Source organism: Neoarius graeffei, chromosome 14, assembly GCF_027579695.1.
Source record: "Neoarius graeffei isolate fNeoGra1 chromosome 14, fNeoGra1.pri, whole genome shotgun sequence".
Lineage (NCBI taxonomy): Eukaryota > Metazoa > Chordata > Actinopteri > Siluriformes > Ariidae > Neoarius > Neoarius graeffei.
In genome coordinates, this window is record NC_083582.1 from 50,118,372 (window position 1) to 50,144,746 (window position 26,375).

Genomic DNA, 26,375 nt, shown 5'->3' on the forward strand with positions numbered 1-26,375 from the left:
GATCCAGCTTGCCTGCGACCCTGTACAAGATAAGCGGCTACAGATGATGGATGGATGTGTATTATAAAGTCGCTGTAACTCCATCCATGGATCTATAGATTATTATGCCAAACAAACTGAGACAAGTCATTATCTTTCTCGCAATTATTTCCCTGATAGAAATGTCACACATGAATAATTACATAATTAATATATATGCATACATTTTCCCACATTTGGTTTTTAAACAATTCACATAAAAAGTCATGTGACATTTTTCACATGTGGACTTTTCAGATGTAGTGCATGTGTTTTGTATTTATTTATTTATTTTTTAATTTTACACATGGTTGGTTCACATGATTGGCTTATTTTCATGTTATTTTTTTCCACATGCATGGTATACGTTTTTATTTTTCACATGATCTTGCATTATTTTTCAAATTATGTCAGATGGATTTACTTGAGTTTGGATTTTTATTTTCAAGGCGTACCGTGATGAAATGCGCCTTCACACATTTTTCATGTGATCACATATTACTCATGTAATCATGTGAAAAAATAATCACATGAAATTGTATGCGAATTTTCCATAATGGTTGACTAATACATTGGCTCCTGCTCAGACCACATGAAGCAGAAATCACGTGTTATTCTTACTGAATGATGCCAGTCACAGAGACATTATTTGTTTTATATTTTAGTTATAATGTGTTTTAATATTCATGCTCAAGCTGAATAATTCTTCAGGTTTTTAGGAAAGGAGTTTTTTCATGTTAGACCATTTTGTGGAAGGCAAAACATGAGCACAGACAACAAGGGCACTAGTCTTTAATATTTTCGCTGATTAATTCCACTGAAAAATATTCCTGCCTAAAAAAAAAAAGGTTAGTTAAAAACTTCTTGCTCCCTTTTTGCAGTTTGAAAATATCTGGTGCAAAATAATGAATCTAGATTTAAATTGGTGAGCTACTTTTATGGGTGATAAACATGTAAATAATCAAATCTGCTGACAGTCTGCCCTGGTGGATGCAGGGCAGCTCGAGCTTGTGAGGACTGACTCCATGGGTCTTTGTTGCCATGGAGATAGCTCTGGTGACTGACTATCTTCCTATTGGCACGTTTTCTAGATGTGTGCCAGTGATAGCTGCAGATATCTGTCTGCTATGCATGGAGTGGGTGGCAGGAAATAGAGCATTGATCACTGTGTAACACCCGCCAGTGTGTGGAGACAGTCTCTGATCAAATCACAAGGTAACATAGAGATTTTATTCATAAAGCACCAAACTCACGTCTTCACGTCCTCAAGCAAAAACAGAGAAAAGACAAACTTGAACTGGGTTATGACTTAGGATGGCAGAGCTGTTGGAAATGAAAAGCTTCCTGTTCATTATATTCTGCATCTTTATTTTTTGTCCTGTTGTATGTCATATATATTCCATATATGACATACATAGAGTTATGACATCTATTATATTTTCTTCTTCTTTTTTTTTTTACAATAGAGAAACAACATAGAGATGACACACTATTTGGTTTCTAAGTAGAAGCATTTTTGTTAAATAGTGGCATATAAATCTTTTTTAAATCTTCAATGCCTCTTTAAATCAACATCCCAACGACAGTCATTATATCATTTCATAATTTATTCACATTGTATTTTCAGGTATCCAGTGTGCTGAATTCTGTCATTGCAAGTTCTTGCTGTAGTCCACAGTGCAGTTACAGAGTTTCGAGAGTAAGTCTCATGTCAGTAAAAGGGAGATGAGGGTGAAGGAATAAACCTTCATGGATTTTAGTCTTTCACTGTTCCCAATTCCACCTTTTTTGTGTTAGTTAATTCTTCAGTCCTATGAATTGATCCAATCAGCTCTTAGAGGCTGTGAGACTGGGCAGACCTTTAGGCTCAGTGAAAAGGTAGCAGTCTCTCTCTCTCCTGATAAGTGGATTGTGTAAAGCAGCTCCTTGCTCCTCTTTTTCCTTGTGAGTGGACTGGACATGTTGATGCTCTAGTCTTCCAGTGGTTTTGGCCAAATTGGAGGAGTGGTGCACACGCTCCTTCCCTGATCCCAGTACAGTTATAGAGATGACAGTCTTTGCCCTAGTGGACTCTGTACGTGGTCCCAAAGCTGTCGTGTAAGTGACAAGGCTTTTGTGTTTGGTTTGATTCCCCAGGGCATGTGACCCCTGGCTGCAATTTGACAATGGCCCTATTTCATTCTCTGAATTGATAGTTTGGCTAACAGAAACTCCATCCTTATACTGCAAGACCATGGTGCTTTGATCCTCAGCCCTGTCCTCCGGGTTGGATGCCTGAACAGAAGGGATGATGGGAACAGAAGAGGCACGGTGGGCTGGAGGAGGAAATGCTGTTCCCTGATCCAGACGAGTGCAAGGAACATCAGCCAGGGTCAACCTTTCTCTGGAATGGGTGAAGGCTTCAGTATGCATGTTCAGAAAGGAGCGGCTGTACTGATTACCTTCAGTTTGGGAGTGACACCTAGAGAGAGAAAATAGAGTGTGGATTAGCCCTTCTGTGAAGTCTTTTTCCCCCAATTTCTGCCTCCGATTGGAGAAACCACTCTGACTCAGAGAACATGGTGTGCATAATTAATTCCCAAATCATCTTTGCAATAGGGAATTGACTTTGAGCTAGTGGCAATGTAAATCCTCCATGTAATTGTTCATAATCCATGAGTCAGGCTACCTTCCTTTGACAGCATTAACTCTGGACTTCCTTCCACCTGTGAAAGCCTTACCTGAAATATAAGTCATTAGTATCAAATCTTGGGTGTACCTTAGCTGAGCCTGTGAACCAATGAATACCCATTTGGGCTATACATTTGAAGGATGGTTTTGAATTTGCATGCTCAGATACCTTATCAAACCCAACACACCTTGTCTGACAACAGCCCAAAGAACCTAGATAGCATACAGCTCTAAACTGGGACAGCTCCCTGGAATAATGAACATGGTTCCTGGGATGTACCCAAAAGACCAAAGCAGGTTATTCAAAGTTTGTGTCAAGTAAAGTCCCAGAGACTCCAGCCTGTTTTTATCTGTCATGGTTTATAAGGCAGCACAACTGCAGGGCCTCAACCTAATTACCTACTCTTCTCACTCTAGCCATCCACATATAACATTATGGGAGGGTAAATTCAGAATTTCAATAACGTATAACAGAAAAAGCATTAGTGTTAAAGAAATACTGACTAATAAAACAGATATTGTTGCCCTAAACACTAACCCACCATTTTATTTGTCAGTAAAGACTGATAACAGACTATAAAACCGTTTTGTTTAGAAAAGAAGTTTAACCTGCCAGCTCGACACATAAATATCCAAACTATTCCCAAATATTTTTATGTTATATAGGGATCTACTATAACAGGATCATATCTATCTCTTATTCTCATCATTGTCTTTATTTCTCACTGTCCTTTTCTTCCTCTTTCACTCTTCCTTTCTGCATCCATATTCCTGGAGACCAGAGGGGTGTCTCCATGGCAACAGGGGAGGTTTAGGGGTGATGTTGATGTTTTAAGGTTGTTAAGTCTAGAAATAGGTCAGTGCAAGCTTGTCTGCCTGGCTCTAGCCCTAGCCCCGACTCACATAACACAGGGTACAAGTTTATCAGTTCTTAATTATGAACAATACTATTAATAACTGAAGATTTTCAGTAGCAGCATTATCGAACTTGAGTGTAAGAAGCAAGTCTGAGTCATGCAAATGTTCATATTCATTACCAATACAGTATCCTACTGCTGAGACACAGACCAGAGTTTCACTGTGTGTATGGATGTGTCTTAGTGCTGAGACATGGGGAAGAGCTCAACATAACACCTGAAGGCAACCCTCCAAAGTGCATGGTTTACGAATTCAAATTATGGAAATAGGGTAAAATAAAAGAACTGGTTGTGAGATGAGTTTATGGCTCGCTGGGAAGTTGGCTCATGTTGACAGCAGTTGAAAATCTCTTGTGTAAGCACTTCATACTCAGAGGATTTAATGTTATTGAGGCAATTTTAATTTGCAATCTTAACTTTTAGCATAGAACTGTGTCTTGTCATATCTGATTTATTTTTAATTTTTTAGAGAGATTTTTTGTGCGAATAAATTTGTCAAAGAATGGAGAGACCTACCATACATACATACATACATACATACATACATACATACATACATACATACATACATACATACATACATACCACGGGCGATTGCTCTAAGACAACGAGGGAGGCTCAGCCTCCTCTAAAAATGACGAACATCGTGTAGGATGAATTGCGCTAGGCTTATGTTATAGCCGACCTTATAACATTGCTATTTCAGATCCAGAATCATAGAAATATATGTGCTCAACCCAACTACAGTGCGAAATCATGCCGTTATAACTTTCCCCAGTTCGCCTAATGTGTGTGTGAGTTTTTCCCCCTCGTGACAACGCAATGCAGCCCAGCCTCAGTGCACTTCAATGGCATTTGGGAGCTATGTGCTTTTCAATATCAAAATGCAAGACGGTTATTGGACAAATACTGCGAAAATGCCCGCCCCACGGACTCCCAGCCTCAGTGGACTTCAATGGCATTTGGGAGCTATGCGCTTGTCAATCTCAAAATGCAAGACGGTTATTGGACAAATACTGCGAAAATGCCCGCCCATGGACTCCCAGCCTCACAGTGGGAGGGACATGGCAGTTTCCACGAGGAGACTGGTGATTGGTGAAAACGGCTGGATATTTTCTTTGATTGACAGCTCGTTTCAACTATAGACAGGCAGCGGTGAATTTCAGTTCAGTCCCATGCGGATTCGCAAGTGCTGTGGTGTATTGTAAGAGATCAGCTTACATTTCAATTTCATTCATTACATACGGTTTCTACCAGCTTTTTTAGTTTGTATATATTTTCATTGTAAATAAAGTGTAAATATAGTGTTGTCAAGTTTGCTATCTTAGTTCCAGAAATTTCATATATTTGAGTGACTGAACTTGAACTTGAGGGGGCTAGTCAGCTAGCAAGAAAGCTGCGCACGGATGCCAAGCATTGCTGATTTAATTTTGGTGAAGCCATTTGCCAGTCTTCCTTTCGAGGAAAAAATTAAAATTAAAGAGCAGGGTAGACCAACGCCTCAAACTGACTTGGTGAAAAAGGTAGGGAATAATACTTGTTCCTTTCAGCTCTCCTGGTACGAGAAAGTGAATTGGCTAACAGCAAGTGACCCACATCAACAACAGTAAATAGGCTACTTTAGCAATATGTCATGGATAGACCAAAAATATAGAATCTATTTAAAATGTTTATGCTGAGTATATTATATTGGAATATATATTTTTCTGGATATGAATTAAACACAACTACAATTTGGAAAACATTTTTAAACAAAAACACAGCCGAGAACATTTCACACTACAGACCTGGATTAAAAGTGAAGGGTTATCAAAATTGTCAATAAAACATTTCTCAGTCAAAATAAGTAAAATATAGGGAAAGTGTCATTGAATGAAATGTGTGGCACCCAGCTCTATGTTTGGCTCCCCAAGGTCAGTGCTTGTGCCTATTCCAGAACACTCTGCTGTTACTGCTGAGGTTCCTGACAAAGAGCTGCTTTCAATAATGATCAATTTTTAAACAACATGCCACAATTTTAAAATATAAAATGTTAAAATATACCCCCCAACACCACCATCATGTATATTGGACAGTAGGCTAATGGGCCAAAAGAACCTGTTATTTCACAGTTTGTGACCCTGCCAACAATCAGCCAGATCAGAGGCAAGAGTATGGGCAAAATTGATGTGTTTTTTCTTTTTTCTTTTAAAATCTAGAAATATCGTAACCGACCAGCCTCCCCTGTTTGAAAGACTACCAGCCGCCACTGATACATACATACATACATACATACATACATACATACATACATACATACTAACCCCATTTCCAAAAAGTTGGGATATTTTCCAAAATGCAATAAAAACAAAAATCTGTAATTTATTAATTCACATGAACCTTTATTTAACTGACAAAAGTACAAAGAAAAGATTTTCATTAGTTTTACTGACCAACTTAATTTTATTTTGTAAATATAAACAAAGTAAGATTTTGATGCCTGTCACACACTCAAAAAAAGTTGGGACAGAGGCATTGTATTACTTCACCTTTCCTTTTAATAACAGTTTTTAATCGTATGGGAACTGAGGATACTAACTGTTGCAGTTTCGCAATTGGAATTTTTGTTCATTCTTGCTTGACACTTCAGCTGTTCAACAGTCCGTCGTTATCACTGTCTGATTCTCATCTTCATGATGCACCATACTTTCTCAATAGGAGACAGATCTGGACTGGCAGCAGGCCAGTCGAGCACACACACTCTGTGTCTACAAAGCCACGCTGTTGTTGCCCATACAGAATGAGGCCTGGCATTGTCCTACTAAAATAACCATGGACTTCCCGGGAAGAGACGTCGCCTTGGTGAGTATGTCTCTCTAAAATCCCGATATATTCCCCAATATATCAATAGTATCTTCACACACATGCAACTCACCCATGCTGTGGGCACCAGTTCTCCCCATACCATCACAGGTGCTGGCTTTTGCAACTTTCTCTGATAACAAATTAGATGGTCATGTTCACCTTTGACATGGAGAACTCAATGTCCAGTTTTCCCAAAAGCAAGCTGAAATGTAGACTCATTTGACCACAGCACACTTTTCCACTGTTTTTTGGTCCATTTGAGATGAATTTGGGCCCAGAGAAATCAGTGTTGTTTCTGCCTAGAACTGATGAATGGCTTCCTCTTTGTGTAATACAGTTTCATGTTGCATTTCTGGATGTAGCGGTGGACTCCGTTAAGTGACAACAGTTTTCCGAAGTACTCCCGAGCGCATGTGGCTGTATTTGTCACATTAGCCTGACAGTTTCTTTGGCAATGCTGTCTGAGGGCTCGAAGATCACGCACATTCAACAGCGGTTTCCGACCTAACCTGCGTATTGTGGAATTTTCCAAAATGTTGTTACTTGAATATCCTATAAACTTTTCAGTTTTATTTTGCCTCCATCTCAACTTTTTTGAGTGTGGTGCAGGCATCGAATTCTAGCTTCATTTATATTTACAAGATGCAATTAAGTTGGTCAGTAAAACTATTGAAAGGCTTTTCTTTGTACTTTTGTCAGTTAAATAAAGGTTAATGTGAATTAACAAATCACAGATTTTTGTTTTTATTGCATATTGGAAAATATCCCAACTTTTCTGGAAATGGGCTTAGTACATAATAATAATAATAATAATAATAATAATAATAATAATAATAATAATGCATTTTATTTAGAAGCGCCTTTCAAAACACTCAAGGACACTATACAAACAGTAAAAACAAGAGTAAAAACAATAGTAAAAACAGTAAAACAAGACACAATAAAAGCACAGAGAAAGTAAACAGAGAATTTAGAGATGGTAAGAGTCACAGTGAATATGCTAACTGAAACAAGTGAGTTTTCAGTCTGGATTTGAATAGAGGTAGAGTCTCGATATTACGTATGTCGGGGGGGAGTGAATTCCAAAGTTGGGGAGCAGAGCGACTGAAAGCTCTACTCCCCATAGTACTGAGGCGGGCAGAGGGGACAGTAAGGAGGATGGAGGAGGAGGATCGGAGGGAGCGAGAGGGGGTAGTAATGTGGAGAAGATTGGACAAATATGGAGGGGCAAGATTATGGATGGCCTTGAATGTGTGGAGAAGAATTTTGAAATTGATCCTGTATTTGATAGGGAGCCAGTGGAGAGTCTGTATTGTTGGGGTGATGTGATGAAAAGAGGGCGTATTGGTGATGATACGTGCAGCTGAATTCTGGACCAATTGGAGCTTATGAAGGGATTTTTGAGGGAGACCAAAGAGGAGAGAATTACAGTAGTCAATGCGGGAGGTGACAAGACTGTGTACAAGGATGGAGGTGGTGTGGGAGGTGAGGGAGGGGCGAAGGCGATTTATGTTGCGTAAGTGAAAATAAGCAGACCGTGTAATGTTATTGATATGAGAGAGGAAGGATAGAGAGCTGTCTAGGATGACACCCAGGCTCTTGACCTGAGGGGAGGGGAGACTATGGAACCGTCAATTGAAAAGGAGATACTGTCAACTTTGGAGAGGGTGGATTTGGTGCCTACAAGGAGGACTTCAGTTCTGTCGCTGTTCAGTTTCAGGAAGTTAGAGGTGAACCAGAATTTGATTTCAGCTAAGCAGGTGGTAAGGAAGGGGGGAGGGAGGGTGGAAGAGGGTTTTCCAGACAGGTAGAGCTGGGTGTCATCCGCACAGCAATGAAAATTGATATTAAATTTACGAAATATATTGCCGAGGGGAAGGAGGTAGGTGATGAAGAGGAGGGGCCCCAGGACAGAGCCCTGGGGCATGCCAGAGGTGACGGGGGAGGGTTGAGATCTAAAGGACTTGAGTTGAATGAACTGAGTGCGGCCAGAGAGATAGGAGTGAAACCAGTCGAGGGGACATACATACATACATACATACATACATACATACATACATACCGTCTCAGAGATTCTAATGTAGTATCTGTGGACTCCAGCTCTCGGAGATGTTTGTAGCTATGAATAGAATCCTTTGATCCTCCAGCTAGATAATGTCCTGCTCTAGAGATGGGTGGTGTCCAACGTGATACAGGTTGATGATTGGATATCTTTTGTTTTGCAGCAGGACTAAAACAAACACAGACACAAAAAATACAAGGAGAACTCAGCTAAAATAACTTAAAAGATGCTATTATTTGACATTTAAACAGTCTGGTTATACACATTTTTTTATTATTACAAAATGTGAAACATTCAAAATCTGGTTGTTGTATGTGAATGCATTTGATTGTGACAAAACACATAGCTGAATTGTCAAGAAGTTTGAAGAGCACAGACTATTTCTTTGTACATGATTTACAATCTGTTGGACTGAAGAAATATAATTATACATTCAGTCCAAGTGTCTCCTTCCAACTGTAAATCACAAGTTAGTTCTGAATCATTTTTTGGATGTCATTGAGAAATGCATTTTTGTACAATAAATGATACTTAGACCAAAATTATTTTAGTGTTATTTATCTTTATACTTGAACGTATGAGCATATGTTGACACATGAGCCAATTCATTCTCCTGTCTTCTCATCTATTTGCATTGGAAGAGCAAGAAAGCAAGCAAGGGAAGAAAAAAAAAACAGGAAAATACCTGCAACTTTTCACTGTAGCCAGTCTGCTGCTCTTATGGGGTGAAGAGACTTTGAAATTGTTGGATCCTATACTGTGGCCTGGTGTTGAGGACGACCCATGGGCTTTGCAGCACTGTGGTAAGGAGATGACAGGTGATATGTTTCTAAAGGTTAAACGGTACTGATGTGACAAAGTTCTGCCTTGTAGGACTTCACTTCCACATCCTCCTGTCTTTCAATAGATCTATCCTTCAATTTCTCTCACTTACACACACACACACACACACACACACACACACACACACACACACACACACACACACACACACACTTGACTCTTCAGTGCCAAAAATGGAATAGTGGCTTATGGACTAAGAATGTAGTTCATTCAGTGATATATGTCCCCTCAGTGAGAGGAGAGTCACTTTAATTAGATGTTACATTTAAACAGCAGATTAAGAGAGACACTCTCTGATTACACTCCCTGTCGACTTTCTCGGTCCTTCTGCCGAGTCGGGAACTAATCCCAGACAAGATTACATTAATGAATTCCTAAAGAATTTCTTTCATTCTCTTTTTTTCTCCTCCAAAATTAAAACCATTATCTTGCAACAGTCCAGAATATGAAGGCTATTCAGAAAGCAGCCTTGGATGCCCCCTAAAGTCATCTGAGTTACCAGATAATGCTCTTATTCTAGTAAGTGACACATGCTTGCCTCTCTTGTCCTGTAGAATATCATTAAAGCTAGCGGGTTTCACTTAAAACTAGTGTGAAGCCTTGCAGCTGATAAAGTGTGTCATCCTAACACTTGTGCCTCCTCAGGGACCTGTTAGCATTTTTATTCTCTCCAGCAGGAAAATTGGATCATTTCTGGCCACCCTCTCAAATCCTCAGCTGGGTGAGAATGCCCTACCGGGAACAGAGCTACTGGTCTCACCAGTATAATTGCAGGAACTTTTTGATAGTTTGGAACATGTAGATTCACACCTACTTCAAAGTTAATACAATACCAGACATGCAGGCGTTTCGGGGCAATCTTTTCAATATAATTGCATTTTAATGTATTTGAACACTTTCGTGACCTTTGGGTGATGTATTAATGCTTTACTTAAGGGTGGTGTTGATGTGGTTATATAAAACTTACACAAGACCTTTATGATAACTCATACCAAGCTACAACAACATTGAGCTTGTGAGCTTGCGTGAAGTTATAGATTATTGTTTACAATACAATGAATTATATTAGAATGTTACGAGAGCTGATTTTGTATTTCACTGTAGCTCTAGCATCACTGATGGCTGTAATTCCAATCACAGGTTCATATAAATGTTCCCATTCTAATACGTTATTGTTTCCACATAATCTTAAGGCTAAAAAGTAAAAGAGGAAAAATAAACAGATAAAAATGTTATCAATTAAAAATGTGGTGAATCCTTTTGTAAAGAGATATTTATTGAACATTTATATGAGTTTCCAGAGTCAGTGCTCTGTAACAGTCAGTAAGCTTTCACCACGGGTCAGTCTTCAGGACAGAGGGCTTTGTTCTTTTTTGATTTGTTAATAACATACCACTGATATATATTTTTTGTCTTATTATTTTCAAGAGAGAAAAAAATAAATTCTTGGGTTTCAGTTAAGTGACTTTTCTTAGTGATTTCACGTCCGGTAAAACAGCTGGTGGTCTAGCAAACCAAAATGACTGCCGTAGTGCAAACAACTAGCGATAACTTATCAGCGTATGCTCGTAATCTAGAAGCCACTGCTCGCTTTAGATATATTCAGAAGATTGCTGTGTGCAATGGAATAGACCCCTACAGTCTGGGAAAGAAGGATCTGTCATATGATCTTGAAAACTACCCTTCAGTCGAGTTCCCCGACATCTCGAACTACAACCCTGATTCCAAAAAAGTTGGGACAAAGTACAAATTGTAAATAAAAACAGAATGCAATAATTTACAAATCTCAAAAACTGATATTGTATTCACAATAGAACATAGACAACATATCAAATGTCAAAAGTGAGACATTTTGAAATTTCATGCCAAATATTGGCTCATTTGAAATTTCATGACAGCAACACATCTCAAAAAAGTTGGGACAGGGGCAATAAGAGGCTGGAAAAGTTAAAGGTACAAAAAAGGAACAGCTGGAGGACCAAACTGCAACTCATTAGGTCAATTGGCAATAGGTCATTAACATGACTGGGTATAAAAAGAGCATCTTGGAGTGGCAGCGGCTCTCAGAAGTAAAGATGGGAAGAGGATCACCAATCCCCCTAATTCTGCACCGACAAATAGTGGAGCAATATCAGAAAGGAGTTTGACAGTGTAAAATTGCAAAGAGTTTGAACATATCATCATCTACAGTGCATAATATCATCAAAAGATTCAGACAATCTGGAAGAATCTCTGTGCGTAAGGGTCAAGGCCGGAAAACTATACTGGGTGCCCGTGATCTTCGGGCCCTTAGACGGCACTGCATCACATACAGGCATGGTTCTGTATTGGAAATCACAAAATAGGCTCAGGAATATTTCCAGAGAACATTATCTGTGAACACAATTCACCGTGACATCCACCGTTGCCAGCTAAAACTCTATAGTTCAAAGAAGAAGCCGTATCTAAACATGATCCAGAAGCGCAGACGTCTTCTCTGGGCCAAGGCTCATTTAAAATGGACTGTGGCAAAATGGAAAACTGTTCTGTGGTCAGACGAATCAAAATTTGAAGTTCTTTATGGAAATCAGGGACGCCGTGTCATTCGGACTAAAGAGGAGAAGGACGACCCAAGTTGTTATCAGCGCTCAGTTCAGAAGCCTGCATCTCTGATGGTATGGGGTTGCATTAGTGCGTGTGGCACGGGCAGCTTACACATCTGGAAAGACACCATCAATGCTGAAAGGTATATCCAGGTTCTAGAGCAACATATGCTCCCATCCAGACGACGTCTCTTTCAGGGAAGACCTTGCATTTTCCAACATGACAATGCCAAACCACATACTGCATCAATTACAGCATCATGGCTGCGTAGAAGAAGGGTCCAGGTACTGAACTGGCCAGCCTGCAGTCCAGAGCTTTCACCCATAGAAAACATTTGGCGCATCATAAAACGGAAGATACAACAAAAAAGACCTAAGACAGTTGAGCAACTAGAATCCTACATTAGACAAGAATGGGTTAACATTCCTATCCCTAAACTTGAGCAACTTGTCTCCTCAGTCCCCAGACGTTTACAGACTGTTGTAAAGAGAAAAGGGGATGTCTCACAGTGGTAAACATGGCCTTGTCCCAACTTTTTTGAGATGTGTTGTTGTCATGAAATTTAAAATCACGTAATTTTTCTCTTTAAATGATACATTTTCTCAGTTTAAACATTTGATATGTCATCTATGTTCTATTCTGAATAAAATATGGAATTTTGAAACTTCCACATCATTGCATTCTGTTTTTATTTACAATTTGTACTTTGTCCCAACTTTTTTGGAATCGGGGTTGTATCTGGTGTTGCAGACATCCTTCTACACTGCAAACCAGATGGAAGTGTGGAAGAGTATGGAGGCTTACAACTTTTTTGTATGTGGCTGGGTAAAGGACCTCGCTATCAAGTCTCTGCAGAATGAATCCTGTATTGTTTTTGCCCGTGTAAGTATGTGGTTTTTTTTTAAGCTTTTCGTTCGCATCTTTACAATGAAGTGCTGCAAGTTGAAGTGTAAACAAACAACAGTTTGCTTGATTCTCACTTGTGTTGGCTCTTATCTCTCAGGTAAATCATTCACAAAGATAATCAGAAACCCCTTTAAAGACCTGGATCTTAGTTAAACAAGACAGAGAAGTGATCATGGCGCATTGTAACTGTATGGCTGGGTAAGAATTTTGTCACGACCTTCATGTATATGGACTTTGTGAGAAGTGAGGAGTAAACAAAGAAACAACTGGATACTTTAGTGCTTTGTGACTAAAAAAAGTACCATAAAATAACGACACATAGCAAGAAAAGTACTTGGTAAATATTAAGGACATAGCTGAGAGGGAGATACAAACCTTTCATAAAGTGATCACTGCAAACTCGAGCATGCTTTGACTCGGCTCGCTTCGATTTCAGTGAGAGGTTCAAAAGCCACCTTTCTTGATGTCTCATCTCATCTCATTATCTCTAGCCGCTTTATCCTGTTCTACAGGGTCGCAGGCAAGCTGGAGCCTATCCCAGCTGACTACAGGCGAAAGGCAGGGTACACCCTGGACAAGTCGCCAGGTCATCACAGGGCTGACACATAGACACAGACAACCATTCACACTCACACCTACGGTCAATTTAGAGTCACCAGTTAACCTAACCTGCATGTCTTTGGACTGTGGGGGAAACCGGAGCACCCGGAGGAAACCCACGCGGACAACATGCAAACTCCGCACAGAAAGGCCCTCGCCGGCCACGGGGCTCGAACCCGGACCTTATCGCTGTAAGGCGACAGTGCTAACCACTACACCACCATGCTGCCCTCCTTTCTTGATGTCTTTTTGTGAAATCCTGTGTTTGTTCACCCTTTTTTATTAGTTCATGGGGAACCCTGAAGAAACTTTTATCAGTTTCACGGTTTGATCGATTCGAACAACCTAAAACAATGCAAGCGTGAGGCATTTTTCATGTGAGCAATGCACCTTCCGTATAAACACTTTGTCAACTGAGCTTTGGTAGACCACCAGCTAAAGTTTTGAATAACTAATGAGGCGGATGTGGCATCACGTGAAACCCAAAGATACTGCTGAAGGAACAACTGTTTGTAGCTGCTATAGCATAAGAGACTACAAAGAACTAACTTGTTTTGTGAACGTTCCCCAACAATAAATGTAACTATGAAACAGTTAAAAGTATAATCTTACATTTATTAATAAATTGAAAATTTGCAATCTTTGGGAGGGCAGCACGGTGGTGCAGTGAAGAGCACGGTTGCCTCACAACAAGCAGGTTCCATGTTCAAACCTGCCAGTGACAGGGCTTTCTGTGTGACGTTTGCATGTTCTTCTCATGCCTGTGTAGGTTTCCTCTCACAATCCAAAGACATGCGGATTAAGTCAACTGGCTGGGATTGGCTCTAGCTCACCCACCACCAGCAATGGATGAGCAGCAAAGACAATGAATGAATGTAATCATTGGTAAATTGCTCTGGTAAGAGTAATCACATTTTGACATGTGCTGTTAAGGAAAATAATCAGCCTCGGGCCGGTCATCACACCCACGGGCGCAGATAGAGGGGGGGACGGGGGGGATTCGTCCCACCCAGATTTAAATTCACCTCGTTCGGTCCCCCCCCCCCACTTATAGGGAGGAAAAAACGTCTATGCTGTCTTTCTTTGCATAAGGCAAACCTCACGGAAAAATCAAAAGACTAATTACCATTCGGTTTATTGAGGTGCACAGCAGTACAGACGTAGTTGCAACTGCGCAGACTGCACAGGTTGTGAGCTCGAGCTTGGTTGCTATGGTTACCCACAACAAGTTTGACAGGCATATCGGGGACAGCGCCTCCTAGTTCAGGACCCCAACACGGCATGATGAAGGGTGCCAAAAGGCAGAAAACGATTGCATCGTTTAAAAAAAAAAAGACTGTAAGTAAACTGTGCCTTACTTTATCATATCACCTTGCAATTTTTTGATAGTCTGTTCAAAGTAATGTCGTAGTGAAAGTAAAATCGTACGGAGATGCCTTTCTGGTAGCCTCCTCCTTTCGGTGGCAGCCTGTAGATACAGTGCTCAGAAGGCAGTTTTAATGTTTAATCTGGCGTTCCCTGCCATAATTTCAGCGAGCATATTGTTTCATAAGGAAACTTTGCGAAGAGTTGTTGACTGGCTGCTGCTCACGCAACACACAGGCATAGTTAGAAAGTCAGGATGCACTGGTTTACACTTTACACACACACGTAGCCCAGGCTCTCGCTATGTTTAACAGTTGGAACTTAGCGGTTTTAAAACTAGTTTTGCAGTTTTGCAATTTCTGTGTGTGATGATAATGTGTAAACTTTGGATTTCCATAGGCTATGTTAAAATGTTATCATTGTCCTGGCCTGCAGGTAGTTCCTGGTGATGGCAGTGAGGGAGGTGAAATAACATGTATACACACTACCGTTCAAAAGTTTGGGGTCACCCAGACAATTTTGTGTTTTCCATGAAAAGTCACACTTTTATTTACCACCATAAGTTGTAAAATGAATAGAAAATATAGTCAAGACATTTTTCTGGCCATTTTGAGCATTTAATCGACCCCACAAATGTGATGCTCCAGAAACTCAATCTGCTCAAAGGAAGGTCAGTTTTATAGCTTCTCTAAAGAGCTCAACTGTTTTCAGCTGTGCTAACATGATTGTACAAGGGTTTTCTAATCATCCATTAGCCTTCTGAGGCAATGAGCAAACACATTGTACCATTAGAACACTGGCGTGATAGTTGCTGGAAATGGGCCTCTATATACCTATGGAGATATTGCACCAAAAACCAGACATTTGCAGCTAGAATAGCCATTTACCACATTAGCAATGTATAGAGTGGATTTCTGATTAGTTTAAAGTGATCTTCATTGAAAAGAACAGTGCTTTTCTTTCAAAAATAAGGACATTTCAAAGTGACCCCAAACTTTTGAACGGTAGTGTGTATATATATATATATATATATATATATATATATATATATACACACGCACACATACATGCATACACAAAATGGAATCATTTGCTGACAGCTCAGTCCCCCCCAGTTCAAAAATCCTATCTGCGCCCCTGATCACACCACCCTATTAAACAAAATTAATAACTGAGCAAACAGGTTTAAACACAGTCCCATGCACTGTCTAGTTGAGACCAATTATGATTTTGAGGGATGTAGTTCAAGTAGAAGAATTGTCACAGGCAGGATTCACACATCATGGTGGTGTAGTGGTTAGCACTGTTGCCTCACAGCAAAAAGGTTCTGGGTTCGAGCCCAGTGACCAACGGGGGGTCTTTCTGTGTGGAGTTTGCATGTTCTCCCTGTGTCTGCATGGGTTTCCTCTGGGTGCTCCAGTTTCCCCCACAGTCCAAAGACATACGGTTAGGTTAACATGGGGCGGCCTTGGGCTGAAGTGCCCTTGAGCAAGGCACCTAACCCTCAACTGCTCCCCGGGTGCTATAGTATAGCTGTCCACTGCTCTGGGTATGTGTGTATGCTCAATGCTCACTTGTGTGTGTGCATGTGTGTGTTCACTGTTTCAGATGGGTTAAATGCAGAGTACGAATTTCACTGTGCTTGGGTATGCATGTGACAAATAAAGGCTTCTTCTTCTATCATGCTGACAGTATTGACATTTATACCTTTTGTCTTTTTTTTTAACCTGGTTTAGCCTAAACCCACATTGGGTTTAATTTGGGTTTGAGTACAGATATGGATATTGGGAGCATTGAACAGATACAAATACTGTAGTTCCATTGAATTACACCCATAATCGGTTGTCATAAAGTCCTTATGTAGGTGTCATGGAGGATTATGAACATTATTATTATAGTTTAAAATAGTACAAGCTGAGGAAATAAAGAGTCCTTAAACCTCATCTTTTTTTCCCCCCTGTACAAATCCAACACTGTACATGTGGACATGAACTGTCAGTATCCTCTGGCCAAACAAGAATGCATTGTCTAGATCCATGGAAGCAAAAAAAAAAAAAAAAAAAATGACAGATTTACTTCTATTTCCACACAGCTCTTCTGTACAGCAGCTTTTTTTTTTTCCCCAGCAGCATGGTAGACTGCTGATCGAATGGATGCTATGTTTACTCAGAGCTATATGCACTGCTATTTCTGTCAGTGTGAGGGATCATTGGTTGTGGTGAAAGCCATGGAGGGCACCATTCCTTGAGCTGCCTGCTGGCCAATAGTCTTCATTATACATGACTGTTATACACAGAGAATTCATTTTGAGATCTCTCACAGTCACACATTGGTGGCTTGATTTCCTACCATCTACATCCAACATAGCTGATACGCATGGAAAATAAGGTGACACATTGCTCCTTATACATCTTTCAACACAAATAAGAAAAAAAAATTCTTCTACTGAAGCGTCCCAGATATTTCACCTTTTGATGCTGCAGGTCATAATCAATCCTTGGGCTGGATTTGGACATGAGTCGGGAAGCTATGAGACTGCAGTCCCTCAGAGAGCGGATCTCAGTCTGATGAGCTCTAGGCTTTCCCCTTTGTCTCCTGCAACACATTAATCAGTTATAAGCATGTGCTTTAACATGAAGTCATGTTAAAGGTTTCTTCTGTTTATTTTCTCTGATGTGAACAAAATGATATATTTCATTATTGTAACTCTGATCCAAAGGTCATGTTAATTCAAATATTATATTTACAGTCATGATGGGTCTGTCCATTTCTGCTTAGTTAGATAGTAATCTGCAAACGCTCATAACAAACAAACAATGTGAGCATATTATCAGTTATATATTTTCACATCTATATTTTTAGGAATTAGACATAGGTGATATTTTGGTTCTGATGGAAGTTTTGCATGTCACATAAATGGCACAGCGATAGGAATGTTTGGGATGGGTTATTTTATTAGGGATTCCCTGGCGTAAAGCCTGCTTTCTTCAACTTCAATGTCAGATTGGCATAATACTTGAATCAAGTGACATTTTTGTTCATATAATTACAGCATAATGACAGCTTACCATGCAGCTCAGTGTACTTGTTCTATATTCGAGAAACATCATGGTGATGATGTGCCATACTTTTCCAGATGAGGTTAACTGGAAAATCAAACAAAGTTAAGCACCCCTAAAAGATGCTCTACAGTGTTTCATCCACTCAGCCCTTGGTAACAATATTGACATGAAAACCTGCTGTCTTACACTGTTCCATAGCTATTCTTCTACAATAAGTACAGTATGTTTTATACTGTAGATATTCTCTGGTTCTACATTAAGGTGTGTTTCTTATTTTTGTGAACAAGATTCTTAATATTTATGGCAATATCATAACACCAGCTGCAAATCAGAGTGTGTTTGACATCATCACCATGATGTGAGTAAACTGAGTTATGGTACATTCAGTTATTTTCGAACATAAGCCTGGCCAACGAGCATGAAAGCAATTTTTTTGATTGTTGATGCTTATTTTATAATTGTTTATGCAGAATTATGTCAGCAATCATGAATGGTTTGTGCAGGGTATGAACACTACCCTTAAATAAAGTATTACCAATAAGAATTTTTGTTTTGTTAATAAACTCATAATGTATGTTCATAACTCACTTGTTCCTGCAGTAAAGAGCCATGCAGGTCAAACCCAGCAAGCTAATCCCCATGGCGATGCTGAAGATTGACAAGATCTGTCTCTGGTAGGTCTCTCCACTCTCTGATAAGACAGACACAATAAGGGTCCAAAGTTAATTCCTTGTGTAAATTTGTCCTCTCTCCTCTGTCTGCTGAGCTGTATTGACTGAACGAAATAATATTTTCCTTACAGGTGTGTGAAAGCGGTTTGGACAAGTACGTCATGGCAGAGAGCTAATATTAATTATTAGACATATTAGCAATATATAGAATATGTTCTCATCTGGTTTATATACCTTCTGCTTATATACCACACTTGTCCAGATATGTTTATTAATTAATTGTGCTAACGATTGGTATAGGGAAAGCCATCTATAATGATGAGCCAGTGTTTGTCTTATTTTGTTATCTGCCTTGCTGTCTCTGAAACTCTCTTTTTAATTTTCTCTCATACACGTCATTTTCAGAGGAGGAAGCAAGCACTAAAAAAAAAAAAAATTGAATGAATGCATGTAGTCCTGGCTGGCAGATGACCCCACTTCTTCTCTTACCATCCCAGAGGAAAGATGCACTGGTCAGTAGTTTTATTGTTCTAACCATTACAAATAAAAGAGGAGCACAGTGACTTGTAATTGCTGAAAACAAAGAGACACTTTCGAAAAAGTCAGTTCTGTGCTTGACTTCTTGGTTGTGTTTATATCCCTCCTGTCAGCCATGTTATAGAAATTCCCCCATTTTTACTGCTAAGAAATGCAAATATTGCAGAATTCGGTATTAAACAGCCCCCACTGGCAGATACTGTTGTTGTGGGCAAAAAGCACAATCTGCTGCCATAAATGTGCACTGATGCCAAAAGAAATAAAATGAGTAAAACTGGGGGCTGCTTTCGAAAGATGGACACTTTCCAAGATAGACAAAACAGCTGACGTCGAAGCAGGGGCGGCTTGTATCAGTGGGCTAGCAGAGCTAAGTCCCCCCACCCCCTGCCTTTCAAAGGTAAATGAAAAATCAATAAAATGTTTCATTTTGGGCATCCACATCATCTTATCTGCAGTTAACCCTTTGATGCAAAACCCATGCACACCCCTTCTAATGCACAACATGGGTCAAAAATAACCCGCATTCATTTTCCAGGTTATTTCATGCTGACTGAGTTTTTCTTTGCTCTATCTTTTGAAATCAATTTATTTTATGATTGAATATTCCAAGTATTCTTTAAATATCTTGTTTTTAATTACCACAAATCATTAATTTAATTTTTTCTTTCCTACTTTATGAACAAAAATACTTTTTATATGGGTCATCCAAGTGTGATTTAAAATTAAATGTCTTAATACTATAATAATAATTTGTTTCAAGTAATTACTTTAGCAGTGAATGGGGCCAGTTATTTATTTATTAACTATGTAGTTAGCTAAGCCAACTACAATAAAATTAGCTAACTAAAGTAGAATATGTCAACAGCTCGGTAGCTAATAGTAATTACTTGTAACTTTCTGACAAGTAATCTACTCACTCTCAAGGTAACCTAAACATCTCATCTCATTATCTCTAGCCGCTTTATCCTTCTACAGGGTCGCAGGCAAGCTGGAGCCTATCCCAGCTGACTACGGGCGAAAGGCGGGGTACACCCTGGACAAGTCGCCAGGTCATCACAGGGCTGACACATAGACACAGACAACCATTCACACTCACATTCACACCTACGCTCAATTTAGAGTCACCAGTTAACCTAACCTGCATGTCTTTGGACTGTGGGGGAAACTGGAGCACCCGGAGTAAACCCACGCGGACACGGGGAGAACATGCAAACTCCACACAGAAAGGCCCTCGCCGGCCCCGGGGCTCGAACCCAGGACCTTCTTGCTGTGAGGCGACAGCGCTAACCACTACACCACCGTGCCGCCTAACCTAAACATAATCAATTTTTTTCTAAGGTAATATTAGAACAATTGAAAAACATTACTTCCATGTATGAGATGGGCAAAGGGCGCTGTGCTGAGCTGTGAAATGTCTGACACAAGCACAATTCACAGTTCCCACCAAACGCTGGAGTAAATGCATGCGGGTCGTTTCTGACCCATGTGTGTAAACTTGATGTAGAATTACAAAAGCTGTGCTTGTTCATAACTTAAGAAAGGAAAAATAAAAATGATGATTTGTGCTAAACAAAAACAAGATATTTACTGCATATTTGGAAAAGTAAATGACAAAATGAATTTATTTCAAAAGTATATCATAGAAACACTCAGCCGTACATGAAATAACCTGGAAAATGAATGCAGGTCGTTTTTGACCCATGTTGTGCATTAGAAAGGTAGTGATACAAAAAGGGTTTTTACTCAAAAAGTAAGAAAGGAAAAAATAAAATAAGGATGTATGATGATCAAAAACAAGTTAATTGAGGAATATCTTGAATACTGAATGATGGAATTAATTTATTGCAAAGATATAGAAGATAAAAACTCAGCCGGGTCACTTTTGACCCATGTTTTGCATCAAAGGGTTAAGAAATGTTTTAAAGAAGACTGTGATTTTTTAAACTGAGTGTAACCCCACCACTAGCAGTCATACAAGAAAAAAACAAAACAAAACATGAAGTGAGGCCATGGGTTAACTGTAATGAGCCCAGTGCTGTAGGTTTAATGTAGCCAATCAGCAACAGTTGTGTCATGTGACTACACAGCATGGACACACATACACCCCGGGTTCGAGCTCCAATTGGCTAATATATGCTAGCCCATTTTGATGATGTTTCTGTAATATGTTACCAGTAGGCGTGTTTGGACTCAGTCGCAGGTGTAATGAACGTGAATAAAGTGGATTATTTAATCTATCATTATTTTTCTGCTGAAATATGTTTGGAGGAGAAACTGAAAGTTGATAGACTGAGCACATATTGTATAATCAAAGTAAAATAACACAAAAGTACAGATGGCAAAACCATATCTTTAGTGGGGGTTTTTTTGGTTGAACAAAAGGGCTACACTTTTCTGTGCACGATGTTTGTTATTTTGATGAAACATTGTTCAGATGCAAATGCCAAACGTTATATATACCCTTTTAAATTATATATTAATGATATATATTATTCACTGCCCCCCCCCCCCAAAAAAAAATTAAAAACCAGCCACCTAAATGCATCTGAGAGAATAAAACTTGATTCTGACTTCCACCTTCAAGGAGGAAACCTAGGGAAGATAAAACTGGGCATTCGAAACCATTATTGCATTAACAAATCAATAAGCTATTTGGATATTTATAGCTATCTTTGTCACATCTGGCAAACGAGAATGAGATGATAGAATTAACTAACTCGCTACTGACTCGATATGGATGAAGATGAATGATTGCGCAGTTCACATAGTAACTGCAAGAGCTACAATTTTATGCAATGCCCTTTTAAGGTAGCTGCAATGTAAAATTTGGGAATTTGTGAAATTTTGCAGTAGATAATGCACAATGCAAGTTGGCAAGGTTCATGGTAGGTTCATCAACAGGTGGAACACAGTCCAGACGCTGTCCCAGAGAAGTATTTTGGTTCAAAACAGATCTATTCAGAGTCTGTGACTATAGTCAATAATGCCAGTACAACACAAAACATAATTACAAAATCAATAAACTCAGGCCTATGGAGTGTGGATAGATTATGTACTAAAATGAACAACCATAAAATTTTATTTGTTGTTTAATATTAGTTGATAGGCGAGTTGATGATGGTTGCTTGACAATTTGTTGATTACTCATAGAGGGTTTGGAGTGGAATATCCAAATCAAGTGTTACTGATTTTTGTTCCACTGGTGATATGCCAGGTTGCGACTTAATAGTAATTATTCTTTGACTTGTGAGCTTATCACTGGCAGTTCATATAGTAACAAACTATTGATCATACTATATCTGCCAGTGATTATGAAAGGAGAAAGTGGCTCCGAATGACAGTATCAAATGTGTAGTGACTTGTAAGGCTGGAGATCTCATCTCCTTCCTCGCTCTGTCTTTCTGTCTACATATTTCTCTCTTACACAGACAGACACACATATTATAAAATGACTGTGACCAGACTCATTTAAGATCCAGATTAAAATCAGTGAAGAGTAATACATATCCATTCCTCTCCTTTTCCACCACTCGTCTCCCTCTGTCTCACTTTGAGGATTGAAGTGGAGGTACTAAAGCAGACATGTGAACCTAGGCTAATAGAAAACTTCACTAGATTCACTCATAGAATATATTCAGCTGTCAAGCAAATGACAGAGGGCAGTGGGCGTATGAGAGTGCGGGTGTAGAAAAATGGAAATGACTTTGATCACGGGGGAGAAAAGATAGCCAGTGACAGATAGAAAAGTGGGAAAAACAGCTTCTGTATATTAAAAAAATACTGTTTATTGCAGTTTATGACTCCTGTTCGTTGACACTGCTTAAAATCTGTGGCTACTCCAGTTTGTCAGTAAAGGCAGCCACTTATCCTATTGGCTGCATGGTATTTCTTATCCCAAGAGTCACATTACACAACGTGCAACCTCAGCAAGTGATATACCTTTGGGCTTAACAGGTACTAACTGGGACACATAAAACAACACACAAATATACAGACACAGGTACACACATCTGCATAACTGGCATCACCTATGCAGGTCCAGCAGGTACACTGCCCTCACATTACCTAGCTCATCCACTACCTGTGTTTCCATGGTGACACCAGGGCTGCAGTCAGACGTTTTAGTGTTTAGGTATGCACTTTGGTGCACATTAATTCTGTGCAAATGAAGCTCATCTGAGTCATATGTGGTCTGTAGCTGGCAATCTTCAACAATGTTACTGTCAATGTTCTCACTACGGGGGAAAGGACTGTAGGCTTGCTCACTCCCCTGCTGCTCAGAAGAGTGCCAGCCAGCCACATAGTAATCACACGATACGGCTGAGCGGTGCTTGACAAAGTCAGGAGGTAAAACAACACAGGTGCGCACCCTCAGCACCCTTTGATTTGTAACACTGCTGTGCAGGAATGGGAAAACCTTGTGAAACAAATGATAGCTAAAATGATAAATTGGTATGAAGAAGAGAGGGTGCATGTGTTTTGTGAGATGAATAGTAATTACAGAAAGCATTTTCCTTACCCATGAACTCGATGCCAAGCTCATCTGCTGCTGGAGGGAGAAACAGAAATAAGTGAGTGAGTGTGTGTGTGTGTGTGTGTGGGGGGGGAATCAAATGTATTTAGAATAATAGACACATACTTATAGCTTCTACTACGTTGTGATGAAGAGCACTTGCAGTGTAACAAAACTATTGAGTGTTATCAGCCAAGGAAACATATTTCTGTAGTACAATGATTGAACAACAAAAACAGGTTTGTTCCAGTCAGCCTAGAGGGAGGGAGGCATTCACACACATTGTTAAATAGCTTGCATAAAAAGTCCTGCTCAGCCTTTACCACTGTCTCTCGATTAGAATTACACCCCTGCACAGATTGCCTGTGGAAATAGGCTCTGCAAATGCCTTTGTTTTGCTTTGCACACCCAAGGGATGCTCATAATTGTCTCTGCTGCTCACAAGTTTTTATTCATTCCTCTATTTTTCCTGCTGTCTCCTCTTTAAGAATGTCTGCTCCAGTGGTGCATGTTAACGGACGGACGACTTTCTCAATGCAGCTAGGGCTCGTTCTCAGTCTCGCTCAGCCCCAGAACCTCAGTTTTGATAAAGAGCTGAGCACTTGTGTTCTTCTTATCCGAACGCCACCCCTTTTTTTCATAGCACTGTAACATAATCTCATTTAAATTAAAGGCGAACCCTCACACATAATTGCTTTTCTGACAGAGGTGGTCGAATGTTTTTAAATACATTCGGCTTCCCAAGCTTGTTGAAAGATTTATATGCTCGACATAAAAAAAGGGAAATCAAACACACAGACAGGAACCCATCTGTTAGTTGATAAATTGTAGGACTTATCAATGCCAAGGGATTATGAATATATCCATGCAGTAGTTAAACACAATTAGTATTTAAATGATAACTATAATTCTAGCTGCGGCACGTTAATGTAAGATGACAGAAGAAGGAACAGCGAAAGAGACGCTATCGCTGTAGGTTAAATATTAAACATGCATTCAGTATGTAAGATTTTTCAAAGCATCTGGGATTAGAACTGATCAGATTGATTACATTAGTGGAAGTGACTGAATGGATACTCTTGTTTCTAAAGTAGCTTTTAAACAGTTAAAATGAAAGTACAGTGAACAATCAGGGTTATTCTCATACTTAGAGCATTTATGCCTATTTTGAGGAGCGTCTCTATGCTGTGAAATGGACACAGTAGACAATGGCTGCAGAAGGGGAGTAAAACAATAGACTAGTGGCTCACCCTCCCTCCTGCTCAACAACTGCATGTTGGGGGGAGATTTGAAGCCTCATGTCCACGTACGTAGATGTGCTGGCATTGCTATTTCAGTACATTTTGTTCAACAGACATGCTGTTTAATACTTGATGTGAAGAAAACAGATGCTTTTTAAACCAGAGCCCTGAGCTCTAAGAGACAAAAGGCATGGGTGGCAAACCAGGCTAGATCATATTGATGCTGCCAGTGCAGCTTGAATGTTCAAGCAGCTGCTGCTTCTGATTGCCCACCCAAACAGCTACATATATCCATGTGTAATTGCAGTGCTGTCACCAGCTGTACCCACGACATCATTAAACTTGGGTATTGGTTCTTCTGGACTGGCATATAAAGCACATCTCAAATACAGAGTACCCTTGGGAGAAACTGCCATCCCGAGATAGGAGCACCAGTAGTGCCAATGTGGACAACTGGCAAGATCAACGTCAGTCTATCATGTAGCCATGCACCGTATCTGGAAACAATAACCGAAGTGATTCAAATCCCACATAATCCACATTTTAGTTAGTAAGACTTGAAAGCCTGCCTTAGTGCACCTTACACTCAAAAAAATAAAACATTGGATTTACTTAACCGAGTTATGGCAACCGGTCCAACAGTTAGATGTATTGAATACAGTTTTGTGTTGAAAAACTCAACAAAACTGTATTCAATACATCTAAATTAACACAGTTTCGTGGGACCGGTTGCCATAACTCATCTCATCTCATTATCTCTAGCCGCTTTATCCTGTTCTACAGGGTCGCAGGCAAGCTGGAGCCTATCCCAGCTGACTACGGGCGAAAGGCGGGGTACACCCTGGACAAGTCGCCAGGTCATCACAGGGCTGACACATAGACACAGACAACCATTCACACTCACATTCACACCTACGGTCAATTTAGAGTCACCAGTTAACCTAACCTGCATGTCTTTGGACTGTGGGGGAAACCGGAGCACCCGGAGGAAACCCACGCGGACACAGGGAGAACATGCAAACTCCACACAGAAAGGCCCTCGCCGGCCATGGGGCTCGAACCTGGACCTTCTTTGCTGTGAGGTGACAGCTCTAACCACCGTGCCGCCCCGGTTGCCATAACTCAGTTAAGTAAATCCAATGGGGTTTTTTTTGAGTGTAGATTAATCACAGAGTGATATCAAAATAATTCTGCTATGGGCAGTCAAGCAATCTGTCTCTTCTGAGTCACTGGATACACAGTTTGACCCCAACAAGACTGCAGTTCATCCACACAGTATAATCTACAGCTGCACATCAGCCCTGAGAAGGTGGTGTACACAATCTCAGAAATCTTCCTCCAAGAACATCTTGCAGCTTTTAACCCCTTTGTATAAATAAAATGGCAAGCTACATGGTAGGGACACATTTGACCTGACATTCTGCACAAGTAAACAGTGAGCTTGGCCCACACTGTTTTTTTTTTCTTTGTTCCGCTAAAGCTGAAAGCCGGGCTCAGAGATCTCATATCAGGGAAAGTGAACACAGCAGAGGCCTGCTGGATC

General features: G+C 40.0%; 1 protein-coding gene across 1 annotated transcript in view; it reads right to left on the bottom strand.

Annotated features, from left to right (window-relative positions):
- Positions 1-1,845: 1,845 nt before the first annotated feature.
- Positions 1,846-26,375, bottom strand: part of nrg3b (neuregulin 3b) — a 350,798-nt gene continuing 326,268 nt past the window's right edge. Inside the window, exons 4-9 of the mRNA XM_060939918.1 lie at positions 23,598-23,627; positions 18,459-18,561; positions 17,277-17,403; positions 9,197-9,309; positions 8,512-8,679; positions 1,846-2,479 (exon numbers count right to left, since the gene is read on the bottom strand). Of these exons, the coding sequence (XP_060795901.1) occupies positions 1,846-2,479; positions 8,512-8,679; positions 9,197-9,309; positions 17,277-17,403; positions 18,459-18,561; positions 23,598-23,627 (1,175 nt within the window). The remainder of the gene's footprint in view (positions 2,480-8,511; positions 8,680-9,196; positions 9,310-17,276; positions 17,404-18,458; positions 18,562-23,597; positions 23,628-26,375) is intronic.